The following is a 14,925-nucleotide window of genomic DNA, read 5'->3' as shown; positions in this document are numbered from 1 at the left end:
GGTTGATCCAAAAATTGAAGTATATCCAAGGCTCACCACAGGAAACAGTGGGAATAGTGATTTCCACCGTTGAAAACTTTTTAGGACATACAGTAATGTTTATATGTAATCCTACCTGTTCATAAGATCACACAAACATGGATGAAGGGGAAAAACAAATATAAACTTTTTTTTTTTTTTTTAACACACGCACACACACCACCACACACTCACGCCTTGGTGGGATTTCACCACCCATACTTGAACCCTTGACCATGTGTTGAAACTCCTGAAGGCCCGTTTGGCCGGGTGGATTGGAAGGGATTGAATGGCATTACGGTGGATGGCATGGATTTCAAGGTAATGATGGTGTTGTCAGTGGATTGTCTTAAGATCCATGGGATTGCTGTATCGAGTCTGTTTGGCACGCCCGGCCAATCCCAGGATTAAACCTTCCCATCCCTTTCAATCCCTCGAACCAAACACGTCCCAGGCAAATTTGAATGGATTAGGATGGATTGGATGAGATTTAAAGGTAATGATGGTGTTGTCAGTGGATTGTCTTGAGATCCGTGGGATTGCTATATCCCGGGATCAGATCACCCAGTCTGTTTGCCACACCTGGCCAATCCCGGGATTTAACTTCCAATCCCTTCCAATACCATCCAATCCCTTTCAATCCGCCCGGCCAAACAGGCCACTGGAGCAAGAGCAAGGACCCAAAACAAATATAAACTTAATCCAAAACTTCTGCCCACGGCCCCCAAGAAGTTTTCAATGGTATACATTTAATTCACACTGTTTCACGTAGTGTGGTCCACTTTAGATTTGGATACGCTTAATTTTTGGGCATCTGTTAAAACTTAAAATGGATAGACAGTGTCTATAAAATACATAAAGTACTCAATCCGCTATTGGGATCAGCCAACAGTGGGCTTTGGGCCGGATTTTGAATTGTTTGGGCTGGATCTAAAACCTGATGAGCAACCCCGAGCCATCCGGCACCCCAAGTCTCAGTTGATACAGGGAACGCGAGGCCAGACGGGGCCATAGGAGGGGCACACAGGGCACACGACGCCATGCGATGGCCTAGAAAGGGTACACGAGGCCATGACATCGGCACACAAGGGCATGCATATGTAACCATGACCCACCATGCACATGTGTCTTATTTGTCACATGATATCATTGAAAAGATTGACACCACCCCTCCTTCAAGATCATCTGGTCCAAAAAAAAATCAGACTGATCCATTCATCAGGTGGTCCACACTGGGGATAATTGAGCCGCAGACAAGGTTTCCAAAACTTGTGGCCCACCTGATGAGTGGTCAACCTAAGTTTTTTGGCTGATTGATTTTGAAATCGGATTGCATAGTATACTGGGTAAACTCTGTGGGGCCCACTATGAGTTATATGTCTTACCTACCTTGTCCATCCATTTTACCAGCTTATTTTTGGGGTATGAGCCCAAAATTGAAGCATATTCAGAGCTAAGTGGAAATCTTAACGGGCGTAAATGTTTTGGATCAAGTGGATATTTGTATTTTTCTTTTAACACCCATGTGATCTTATGAATACGTTAGATGACAAATAAACATCACCGTGGCATTAGGAAGGTTTTGGTGGTGGACATCATTATCCCCACTATTTATAGTGTGGTCCACTTGAGTTTTGAATATGCTTTAATATTGAGCTCAACTCCTAAAATGAGTTGAAAATAAATAAATGAATTTGACAGCATGAATAACTCATATAGAATCCGGGTGAGCCTAATGGAATTTAGGAAGAACAATAAAGTAGACACTAGTAACGCAATCTCATTTCATATTTGTCAGATATAGATATTTCAGCTATTTTCTATTTTGGAGAGTAGGCATCAAGTCGCTGAAACTTTTGCCAAATAATCTTAATAATCAATTTCATTCATCCAACCTAGTTAATTGAGAGAAGGTTTGAAAGAGATTCTTTTAATAGGTAATAAATTTATGGAGAGGGCTATACAAAAATCCATCATACACATGCAATGCAAACCCATACCATCAAAATTTCAGTGCAACCATTGGAACTAAAATGGCCAGAGCTCCAAATTCAATGGGCTAGGACGAATGGTTAAGATCATCAATCAATGCCTGCACTTAAGGCTGTACACCAGCCAAGCTGGCTTGAAAGGTTTGCTCGGCTGAGTTCAATTTCATTCGGCTCAAATGACCCCTTGAGACGAGCCAAGCTTCAAATGACCCAACTCGTTTAGAAAACAAGCTTACTTGGATCAGTGGATTTTTACTCAACTTGACTTGAACTCGGCTTAGCTCGAAGCTTTAGCTCAAGCTGGCTCGACTCGAATATATATTATATTTAAAAATAAAAAATAAATATTATATATATATATAATTAATTAATTGAAGATTTGATATGGGAGTTGGGTTAGTGTGGGTTGGGTGGCTAGGTTGAGTCAGGTTGTTGGGTCTATTTGGGAGCAAGCTCAACTCAAGGTAAACTTGCCTCGACTCAATCTACTAGCTCGACTCAAAAGGTTTGAGAAACAACCTAAGCTCCAATGGTAAGCTCGAAGCCAAGCTCAAACTCGAACCTGATGAGAGCATGGATGAGTCAAACCAACCTTGGCCCACCTCGAGTTGTCTCAGCTCGGCTCGATATATAACCCTACTTGCACTGTATTCATGAAAGGGCCATTATTTTCAAGACCATACTCCTAACTATTTATTTATTTTTATCTTTAAAAAATGAAACAAGACGATAAAGAAACAAGAATCTCATATGCAAATTATATTTTTGACATTAAACAGGAGAGGCAATTCAAAGTCTCGATGCATTTGTTGCGTTGTATATCGGCCCCATCAATATGTTTTGTCCCCTCATTTGGGGCTGAGCCCGGGCATGAAGTAGTTCCAAATCCCTGGTGGACTACGCAACAAGAAACTACGGTTATTGAACACACACCGTTAAAAACTTCTTAGGGCCACCGTAAAGTTTATTTTCCATACCTTTTCCTCTAATGTGATTTACTTGACACTTGGATTTGTTTCATTTTTGAGACCATGTATTAAAATGACCTAGCAGAACGGATGGACGGCGTGGATATATACAACACATATATAAAAGTGGACCCCGCTGTCACGGCCTCACCGAATTCGGTGCTCCCCCGACCAGATGAAGCCTCTACCCTTCCAAAAAGGGTGCTGATTAGGTGTTACCCGCCCTTACCGTGGGGCCCACCTATATATCCATTCCGCCCATCTGTTTCCTCAGCCCATTTAACTAACTTATATGAGAAATTTAAGCAGATCCAGATGTCAGTTGGACCACATTACAGGAAACAGTGGTGTTTGAATGCCTCACCATTAAAAATTCCGAAGGGCCCATCGCAGGGTTTTAGTGATGTTTATTTGCCACCCAACCTGTTGAGAATGTTAAAAAGATACGTATGAAGGGAAAATAAAAATATCGGATTGACCCAAAACATTTTTGGCCAACAAACAGTTGTTAATGGTCATTTATCACTGTTTCTAGTGGTATGATACATCTGAGATTTGAATATTCTTAATATATGATATTGACTCTTAAAATGATATTTAAAAACAGATGGACAGTGTGGATATACAAATAATACATTAATGTGGCCCCCACACAGTTAGGGTAACGGACGCGGATTGCGTCCTACCGCGTCCGGACGGAAATCGGTCCAGGCAGGGCTCTGTGGGGCCCGCCGTGATGTAAGTGTTTTATCCACAACGTTCATCGCTTTTCTCATATCATTTCATGGTCTTGTGCTAAAAAAGAAGCAGTTCCATGGAACAAGTGAGCCACACCTAAGGAAGCTGCATTGATAATGACACCCACCGTTGAAACCTTTCTAAGGGCTTCCGTTACGTTCTTTTTACCATACAACCTGTTCATAAGTTCATGTAGACTTGGATGTGAAAACACAAATATCAGCTTGATCCGAAACTTCTCCAGCTCCTAAGAAGTTTTTAATGGTGAAAGTTCAATCCCTACTTTGTGGTCTACTTAAGCACTGTACCTACCTCATGTTTTTGTTCATAACTTAAAATGATCTGAAAAAAACGATGAACGGCGTGGATAAAAGACTTACATCACAGTGGCCCCACAGAGCCCAATCCGCGTCCTAGGGTAACACCCACTCAGGTGTTTCCCGGATAACAGCTAATCCGCTCCCTCCAAAAACCTAAACCCCCCAACGCACTCCCTCTCCGCCTCTCTCCCCCTCTCTCTCAGCTGAGTTTCAAAATCTAGGGATTTTCCTCGATCACTATCTTGCGCATCTGCTGCTTCACGTATCGATCTCTACCGCAACTAAACAAGGTAGAAAAATCTATCGTTTCCTTTAGTAATTTCTCTCGAACAATCTCATGTATTTCTGCAATTGAGTATCTTTGTGAGAGATTCGTTCGTCTCTCTCCTCTTTAAGGGCCTGTTTGGATGCCTGTAAGTTTTCTAAAATGTAACAAAGTTATACGTGACTTTGTTACAGTTGGTGTTTGGGGGAGGAAAGTCACAGGTAACTTTCTCTCAACCTGTGACTTTCTTACAGGAGAAAGAGGCGAAAATCTTACAGGCGCTTGAGTCATTTTTCAAGTTACTTGTATCTTTGATACAGGTAACGGTTGAAAATTTTGAAATGAAAATTGTTGGGAAGAATTGCACATCCATTGAAGAAGCTTCCCTCTTTCAAGTCCTCTTCCCCCTCTCTCAGTCTACTTCTCCCTCTCCCATCGAGCTTCCGCAAGGTAGGGAACCCCTTTTCTCTCCTTTTCCTTTTTTTTTTTTGCTTTTGCGTTGACGGACACAGCTTGGGGAGGTGGCGTGGATAATGGCTGATGATCTGTGGGGCCCACCATATTGTATTTGTTTTATCCATGCCGTCCATCCATTCTTTTGGATCGTTTTAGGGCTTGATTCCAAAAACGAGGGATATCTAAATCTCAGGTGGACCACACCACCGAAAACAATAATGATTGAAAGTCCACCATTAAAAAACTACTAGGGCCTACTGTAAAGTTTGTTTCACATCCAAGCTGTTGATTAGGTCATAAAGACCTGGATGAAGGGAACAAAACAAATATCAGTTTGATCGAAAACATTGGTGGCCCACCAAAAGTTTTTAATGGTGGGTTTTCAATCAACATTGTTTCCAGTGATGTGGTCCACCCGAAATTTTGATCTACCTTATTTTTGGGCTGATGACTTAAAATGATATGGAATAATGGATAGATGGTGTGGATGAAACAAATACATCATAGTGGGCCCACATAACATGTCACATAGCCTTCATGGCTTACTTATAGTGATAGCATCATTTAGAAAATTTGCAAATCAAGTCACTGCTGGTTTATGGTTATACTTGTTGTATTTGGCTAGTCTCCTTCATTAATGAAATCGTTACTCTGAGCTTTGCTAATCCCACACATGCATCCATACATGCCAACCTGTCATGTATGGGAGAACCAGGCCGTGCATCAAGCGGGCGCCCTTGTGTAGATGTATTGGCCCATACATAGGCCATTTTGCTCGGCAGATGGATTGTTTCAGTGGTCCACGTCCAGTGTACAAGTTGGCCTTCTGATAAGTGGACCATTCTAATTTTATGGGCTAGTCATCGGACACAATGGACCCATCTGATGGTCAGCTAGGATGTCAAACACACATGTAGCTCAAGTTTTTTGCCCACATTACTAGCATTTTGAAAACATGGGCCCACTTTTATGCCTTACCTATTGATTAGTTTAGCCTAAGAATCGGCCAAACTATTCATTTACATGGGCTTAATAAAATGGAATAATTTTATCCCATTTTTTTAATGTGTCAATCTGATTTTTCAACGATTCCCTATTTCAACTCTATCTAGTGTGAATATCCAACTTATTATCTATAACAAAGTTACCTGTAAGTAAGTTACAACTTACGTCCAAACAGGATTACCTGTAAGTAAGTTACATGTAACTTTCTTACAACTTAAAAAAGTTACAGGCATCCAAACAGGCCCTAACTGTTCAATGCGATTCATAGATAAAATAAAGCGAGCAACTGCTAACGTGCACCATGATTGACATGAACAACCTCTCTTTCTACCTTTTGATGATCCGGTAGTACATAATTGTGCCGTTTAATCACTAAAAGTATAAACGAAGGGTGTCAGTATCTATCAAGGTTGGTGTAAATTTCAATTCATGATTCAGGGGCTTTAAATTTCCAGGATTATGTTTTCATAGTTGCAGATGAGGCTGTAATTGTATTCGTAACCCTAACTATGTAAATTGAGTAAATGGGGTTGCAATTTAGGTTGGGGTCAACCCAAACCTGACTGACCAAACCCGAGTTCAGGTCTGGCTAGGGTTGGAAAACTCCTACCTGATTTGAAATTGGGCTGGGTTTGGGTTGAGGAAATTTAGGTTGGGTTGAGAATAATCAAATTTATTTGGGTTGGGTTAGGTTGAATTGGTTTGGTGGAGTGTAGAGGAATGTGGATGGGTTTGGGTTGGGCACCTCGGGTTGGAATTTGGGTTAAGGCAGGTCGTGGGCTGGGTCCTCTTGAGGTCTGGTTGGGCTTGCATTGACCTTCAAGATTGGGTCGACCTAACCTGCCCAAGTTGTACCACTAGTAAGAAATGCCCGACCAAAAGAAAGCTATAAGTGGAATTGAATCAGGTATTGGGGTTTGCTTTCTTATGTTATAAATGCGTGCTATCTTTTTTCTTTTTTTCTTTTTTTCTTTTTTTGTTTTGTTTTGTTTTGTTTTGGTAAGTACTGAATTTGAAATACCTGTTTTAGTGATTTGCATTTTTTAAGGGGACTTGTTGATATCCACTCAAATCCTGATTTGGGTGGATCCAGCAATTCTTTGAGATTCAGATTAGAGAAAAATGCTGTTTCGGTGGTGCATGTCCTGGAAATTTGGGTGGGAAACGTCCATTCCATGGAATCACCAGAAGCACCCTGATTATTTCTTTTTTTAGTAGTTTCAGATGCAAAGTGAATTCATAACGCCATTACAGGTGTTATTGCAATCGTAAGATCTTGAATTCGAGCATTGATTTGACCATTTCACCTATTGCTAACACTCAACTCATTCCATTACCCAAAAAAAAAAAAGGAAAAAGGAAAACTAACCAGGATCTTTTTTGTCCTTAGGTGTAGTTCTCTAAGAAGCAACAATGGTGAAGAAGAGTAAAAGTAAGCAATCCTTGAAAAAGCCCCTCTTCTAATTATTTATTTTATGTTGCCAACACACACACATTTCAAATCCTGCTCATTTATTCATTTTTCCTTTTGTAATTTAGAGAGTAAGAGTAAGAGAGTCCCTTTGAAGAAGAAGTATAAGATTATAAGGAAAGTGAAAGAACACCATAAGAAGAAGGCAAAAGAGGCGAAGAAGCTTGGGACGCAGAGGAAGAAAGTTGAGAAGGACCCGGGTATTCCCAATGATTGGCCTTTCAAGGAACAAGAGCTCAAGTCTCTCGAAGCTCGGAGGGCCCGTGCAATAGAGGAACTGGAGCAGAAAAAGTCTGCCAGGAAAGAAAGGGTATGCTTCTTCTTCTTATTCTTCTAGTTATTACCTTTTTCATTTTAGTTGATGACTGATTTTTTCCCTTTTTTTCTTAGAGTATTGTTAGTGTGTTGAAATGAGACAGGCTTTTGATTTTTCTCTTTTACTTGTGTGTAAAGAGTATTATGTATGTCCTGCTGTAATCCTTTGTCTGCAGCAAGTATTTGATGGTTTCAGAAATATCAAGTTAGATGGCTTGTCAAATTTGACATGTCAGCTCCATGCATAGGCTGTTCTTTGGCATTTTGCCTTAAGATTGCCTTCTGTAGGGAAATGGCTTTTCCTTCGCCGGAAGTTAGATACAAGTACAACAACTCTCTCCATATCTTTTAAGGTGAATGGTCCAAGTTTTTCAGGTGAATGAATCATGAAATACAATATGCCCATTTATTAAGGTGCCAAAGGACATGCTTGCCAATTTACTCAGGTCCAAGTATTTTTCTGTGAAGCACGTATATTCCCCATGGTCTACTGGTCCGAAACAATCGATTTTCAAAGTTTCAAGTGGATGGAATCCTAACTTTCTTGGATTATATGAATTATTCGCGTCATTTTATGCCCTTATGGTTAACATTTGTTATTATTAGTCGTAAAAACTGTCGTTATTAGTTAGAACAAAGATCCTATTACTTATGATTGCTAAATGAGCAACAATTGCTGTCGCTGCAGGCCCAAAAGAGAAAATTGGGGTTGCTAGAGGATGATGATATAGCCAAACTGGCTGATACCCCTTCCATTAATGAACATGAATTTGCAAAAAGAAGCAGTGTTGGAAGTTCCTCAGGAACTAGCAAAAGCCACGGTAAGTTGATTTGCACATTAGCCGTGTCACCATTCGTAGTAGCAGATCAATTGTTTCTTTTTTTGGTTTCTTTCCCTTCTCTTCTATATTCTTTTAACAAAATTCTTCTGTCCACAGATAATTCTGAAAGGACTTTTTACAAGGAGTTGGTAAAGGTCATAGAAGCATCGGATGTCATTTTAGAGGTTATTGATGCACGAGATCCCCTCGGTACCCGTTGTGTTGATATGGAAAAGATGGTGCTGAAGTCAGGTCCTGACAAGCATCTAGTTTTGGTTCTCAATAAAATAGGTAATGCTGTCTTTGTTTTTCTTTTTTCTTTTTTCTTTAATTGCGAAAGGTAGAAAAGGTTCTGACGTTAAATGAGTGGTTTTACCTTGAAAGTTGTGGTAAGCACATATTTTATTTTAGCCCCGTCTTGGCTATAGTGCCACAGCTCTTGTCATTTGAGGACAACACCCTCTTCATGAATCTGAAGAATGGATTGTCTCTTGTTCTATATGATCTTTAGACATTCATTTGTGAAAAGTAGTCACTGCGCTTTTGCGGCACTCATCTTTTTTATGGAAATAACACCAAATGTTGCTGTTATAATTGAGAGGAGAAAAATAGACAAAAATTTTGGAAGTTATGTTGTGTTCCCACTCTTCCCGGATAGTGTCCCCTTTGATAATCTCTGTTCTGGCCTTTTATCAGATCTTGTTCCCCGAGAGGCTGTGGAGAAATGGCTCAAATATCTTAGAGAAGAATTGCCTGCAGTTGCATTCAGGTGCAGCACCCAAGAACAGAGGTCAAATTTAGGGTGGAAATCTGCCAAAAAGGCTGCAAAACCAAGCAACATTTTGCAAACTAGTGATTGCCTTGGAGCTGAAACTCTTATAAAATTGCTAAAGAACTACTCTAGAAGCCATGAGGTATTTCTCTGTTCTCTTGTTAACATCATACAAGTTGCTTCCTGATACAATCGGGTATTTCAAGTGTTGTTTGAGACTCCGGCACAGGGTTCTGATGTTCGTATGGCATTACTGAACGAGAGAATGCTATGCAAATGATATATTAATTCAAACTTCTTTAGTATAGGATTTTTAAAGTTCTTTTTGGTACCTAAGCATTTGAATTTCGGGCAACTTCCGTAGGCTACAATGTATTTTTAGGTTCTGGTGTGTACACAAATCGGGTGTTTCCTTTATTGCAAGCCTAAGTCTATAGATTTTTCTCATGTTTTGCAGCTTAAGAAGTCGATTACTGTGGGTGTTGTTGGCCTTCCTAATGTTGGTAAGAGTAGTCTGATCAATAGCTTGAAGCGATCTCATGTCGTCAATGTCGGTGCCACTCCGGGACTGACACGAACTATGCAAGAAATTCAGCTGGATAAGAATGTGAAACTGTTGGACTGCCCTGGAGTTGTAATGCTTAGATCCAGTGAAAGTGACGTGTCTATCGCTCTCCGCAATTGCAAAAGGATTGAGAAGTTAGATGATCCCATTGGTCCAGGTATTTTAACTGTGTCCATCTTTTTTGTCATGAATTCATTTGTTCAATTCCTCTCATTCATTTAATCAAGTGCTCTTATTTATAAAAGCAAAGCAAAGAAAAGAAATCATTCAGCCATTCGTTATCAATAAAGCTGTGTTTGGATTTAAAAAGGCCATAATCATGATAGAAGGCATTTCTATTACCATTGAAATGATTTTTTTAATTTTTTTAATTTTTTTTTTTTACATAAAGTAGTGGAAATATGTTTCTGCTACTGGGGACACTGATTAGAACATGATAAAGTAGGATTAAGTTCCTTGCTTTATTTCAAGGTTAGGGTGATCCAAATCGCCATTAGCTAACATTAGAAGATGCAAAAAGTTAAAATAAGACTTAAAGATAGTAATTTCAAAATAGGTTTTTGCTTTCAGGGTAAGGTAAAGCTTTTCCTAGAATTAAGTTGTTATCCTTGAAGCTAAAACGATTCCAATTAAAGTGGAACATGTTACCCTAATCACAATTGTGAGCTGTTGGCAATGATACATCTGTTGTAATCTTTTCCTAGAATTAAGTCGTTATCCTTCAAGATAAAATGAATCTGAATAAAGTGGAACATGTTACCCTACTCTCACAATTGTGAGCTGTTGGCAATGATACATCTGTTGTAATCTTCAAAAAAAGATATATCTGTTATGAGCTGTTGGCAATGATACATCTGTTGTAATCTTCAAAAAAAGATATCTCTTGTGAGCTGTTGGCAACGATACATCTGTTTTAATCTTCAAAGAAAGATTCATCTGTTGTGCTTAATGTGTAATGTTTCGTATCGGGATTAATAAGATCATCATCTTTCAAAATAATAATAATGATAATAATAATTTCTTAAGATACATCTGTTGTAATCTTCAAAAAAAGATATCTCTTGTGAGCTGTTGGCAATGATACATCTGTTGTAATCTTCAAAGAAAGATACATCTGTTGTGCTTAATGTATAATGTTTCGTATCGGGATTAATAAGATCATCATCTTTCAAAATAATAATAATGATAATAATAATTTCTTATTGGAATTCAAAGTTCTGCATTATTGCTACGAGTAAGAAGGGAGAATTGGGGATACTGGGATGGGGCTTGCATGGAATTGAAAGATTATTAAAACAAGGATCAAATTATTCACTAAAAGAAAGTGAGAAAAATTACATTACTTGATATTGTGTAATTGACACACTTGACCTATAAATGGCACCGTGATGTCATTTGTAGGGAGGCATTGGCCCTTGAATGGGTTGACTTTTTTTTTGTTTGTTTGAGGAGCACAAGATTAATGAACTGATACCATTGAACAATTGTTCTTTTTTTAGTGGTGACCAAAATTTTTATTAGAAAATGGAGTAAAAGCTATTACAAGGAGGATGACGAGGCATCGTCACAGTTAGAACAAAGGTGAAGAAACCCCTCAAGCTCCCCAGAATGTGTGGAACATTCTAGCCATACATGCCAACCTGGCATTTGCATGTAACATTAGAGCCATGCATCAGTTGGGCGCTGCCATGTAGATGACCTGGGCCTGAAATTGGGCTTGTCAACTCTCTAGATGGGTAAACATGTATTGGAACAGATTGCCAACCATCCACATTTGATATATGTCTGGTGTGCCTATGGTGCAATCGAGTTATCAAATCAACCAGTTGTTGATAACCAAATAAAAAAGAATTGGATGAGAGTATACCCGCAAGACTATTTGAGTCGAAAGAGAAAAACTTTATTGATATCAAACTTCTTCTCTTACAAGTACTTAACAAAACTCACTAACTCAGAAAATGTGGAATGCACCCCCACCCCCAACCCCCCCCAATTTTTATACCCTAAAGACATTTCGTATGAATCTTTAATGAAAATCCTCGAACTATTAGGTTGATTTCAAATCAATCTATAATTTATTTATGATAAAAAATAAATGGCAAATGTGATCTCTGGCATTTATTAGGAAATCCTCCTTATTGTCATGCAAGCTGCAAAGTATTATGATTTGTGACCTCTGAGCTGGTATTAGCATCATTACTATCTTTTTTGGTTTGCATTTGGAACATTGTAGTTAAAGAAATTCTCAAGCTGTGTCCCGCTGAAAAGCTGATGTCACTGTACAAGCTGCCGAGCTTCAGCTCAGTTGATGAATTCCTGCAGAAGGTGGCTACCATTAGGGGTAAGCTAAAAAAGGGCGGTGTTGTGGATGTAGAAGCTGCTGCAAGGATTGTGCTGCGTGATTGGAATGAGGGTATTGATTTATTTATTTATTAATTAAGATGATGCTACTGATACTTGAGTTTGCAAAACCCATGAAGTAAATTCCAAGTGTTGTTTTGTCAGGTAAGATTCCGTACTATACATTGCCTCCAGTTAGAAATGAAGGAGAAAATTTGGAGTCAGCGATTGTGTCAGAACTTGGGAAGGAATTCAATGTCGATGAGGTTTACAAGGAAGAGTCTTCATTCATAGGCAGCCTTGCATCTGTTGAAGATTTCCGTCATGTTGAGGTTCTCCCAGGTTCCCCGCTACATTTGGACGAGCAGATGGTAGAGGTTTGTTTCCTTTGACTTTCTGTCATTGGGATGCAGCAAATGCATATAGGATTCACCAGTTGACGATATTTCCTAATTTGACCTAGTATTAGTCCAATAATTCACATTTCAATTTGGCTGTGCATCCAAAGCACCATAAGAAAACATTATGTTACAGACTGAGACTGAGTTGGACATTTACTCCCTGAATTCTCTCATCCTTCTGAAAAGGATCAAATATCTGTTTTTCGTACCTCGTGACCTAATTTGTTCCATGCAGGATGATGTGCAGCCCCAAGAAGCAAACCAGGAAGAAGAACAGCCCATGGCCTGTGATGATAAGGATGCCACAGGAATCAAATCCAAGACCATTGGCAAACAAAACGACAAGCTTTACATGGCTGAGGGCATACTTGATCCACGGGTTCGAAGAGCAGAGAAGAAACGGAGGAAAGCTCGCAAAGCATCCATGATGGATGCTGACTATGATTTCAAGGTGGATTATGTGAGAAAGGCAGTCGATAAAGATGACAACGAAGATGGTGATGAGGACAAGAACGATGATGATGACGGGGATGGTCAGATAGGTGGTGAGGCGCCGATGTCTGGCATTGAGGTAGATGCATAGGGACTTTGAGGGCTGCGATGATCCTCTCAATGGGTAAGATGAAATGCTTTAATAGGTTTTCATCCTCTTCTACTACCATCTTAAAGCCACCCAGAAGATTTTTGTTTCTCCAGCAATCAAGCATCGGGATATGAATTCTCTTATCCATATTGGGAAATGGATCTTATCACCTGTAGTTTTATTTGAAAATGATCATATTAGTTGAATTTTGTTGTCACCCCTCTCATGGCTTGATTTTAATAGGGGCTGCCAAGGACGTTCGTGGACATCCTATCCTAATGTTAGCACAGGTGAGTTAACAATTCGACCAATTCAGAATATGTTATCTAAGTAGTCTCAATGCACATTAATAATCTTTGAATCCAGTGGCTGAGATGGGCTGTTTTTTTTTTCCCGGGCTGGAGACCATGAAGAGTTATTTTGATACTCAGGCAGCGTATGATTCTTGATATGTGGGCACTCAGAAATTGTACGTGCGGCAATTATCTCAAATTAAGCCAACGAAATTGTGGAACCCACTGTCGCCAAGTCATGGTTCCAAAACCAGATTGGTCAAGCAATGCAAATCAGATCCTAATCTCTGATTCGCGGACACTTGTTAGTTGAAGTAGGACCATTGGATATTATTCGGATTGTTTTTAATCGTCCAGTAAGAGTCTACAATCTGAGTCAGCTAATCAACTAATTGCAATTTTTGTTTATGATGCATCTAAGTTGAGACCCACAATTTGCATGGTTTAATTTAATTACTTATATCCCACATGCAATTTCTATGTAATTTCCAAGGCCAGCAATGGGCTGAGCCTGGGCTATCAAAACAAAATTTGAACAGGGTCGGCATGAAGGCTGAGCCAGACTAGTTCAAAACTTTGGTCAGGGCCCGACACATTGCTGGGCCAGTATCGCCTGTTTAGCATCCATCACTCCACCAGAGTAATTTTGAAGTGCCTGTAGATCATCTAGTACATGAATTACTAAAAAAATTTTTGGATTTATGGCATGTCAGATATTCAAAACTAAACCCTCTAAATTTAAATCTATCATGAAGCAAATATGATTGGCGGACTGTTAAAGGTGAAGAATATCCAAGAGACGGATATGGGTAAATCTCCATGAATCAAGAGGGTTGGATTGTTTGACCAATCTGATTTTTGTAATGTTATCTAGCAACAGGGGTTCCACAATACAGTTGGTTCATTTTGAGTTACATGTGTGACATTTCTAAGTGCCTGCGGATCAAGTGTCATGTGCAGCCAGAGTATCATCAAATAACGTCATTTCCCAAAATATTTTAAGTTTGACAGGGGTAGTTTTTCAGTGGTCCCCACCTTTAGTTTGTTTCTCACCGATTGCTAGGACAACCCTTATTTTCAAAATCTAGAAATAAATGACCAAGATAGAGCAACATTTCTTATTCAACTTCATAAATTTTTTTTTTTTTTAAAAAGGGTCCATGATTAGTTAGAAAGTTGAAGCCTCATCCATTGTGTGACGGTGGTATGCAAATAGGCTGAGGATTTGGATCCATAACAATAGGCTCCACTCGGGTTTTCAGATGCGTGCTTTTTGGTGTTTCCTTTCATCCCAGCGGCATATATGGAAGATAAAAACAAAACAAAACAAAACAAAACAAACAAACATGGTGGGGCCCACAAATAGTGGGGAAGGTTGTATTGGTTGGCTGTCGGTTTGTTTCCTGTTACGTGAACTTTGCATATGCTTCAATTTTTGGCATATGCCCTAAGATGAGTTGGTAAAATGGATGGACGGTGTGGACAAGACACATACTTCGCTGTGGGCCCACAGAGTTACTGGGTATGCAATACGCTTACCCCAACAAGCGAAATCGGATTGCATACTGAGTTTGTAGGCTTTTATCGTATCGAGTCAACTCTG

At 39.4% G+C, this 14,925-nt stretch overlaps 1 protein-coding gene across 1 annotated transcript; it reads left to right on the top strand.

Moving 5' to 3' along the window:
* Positions 1-7,044: 7,044 nt before the first annotated feature.
* Positions 7,045-13,248, top strand: LOC131245180 (guanine nucleotide-binding protein-like NSN1). Its single transcript, XM_058244455.1, has 9 exons — positions 7,045-7,193; positions 7,301-7,542; positions 8,236-8,368; positions 8,486-8,659; positions 9,065-9,282; positions 9,598-9,862; positions 11,939-12,118; positions 12,211-12,422; positions 12,682-13,248. Exons 1-9 carry the CDS (start codon positions 7,175-7,177, stop codon positions 13,027-13,029), a joined length of 1,791 nt encoding a protein of 596 aa, XP_058100438.1. The 5' UTR covers positions 7,045-7,174; the 3' UTR covers positions 13,030-13,248.
* Positions 13,249-14,925: the final 1,677 nt, after the last annotated feature.

This window comes from Magnolia sinica, chromosome 5, assembly GCF_029962835.1.
Source record: "Magnolia sinica isolate HGM2019 chromosome 5, MsV1, whole genome shotgun sequence".
Taxonomy (NCBI): Eukaryota; Viridiplantae; Streptophyta; class Magnoliopsida; order Magnoliales; family Magnoliaceae; genus Magnolia; species Magnolia sinica.
Note: the sequence above shows the minus strand (reverse complement) of the source record. Positions and strands in the feature narration are given on the sequence as shown.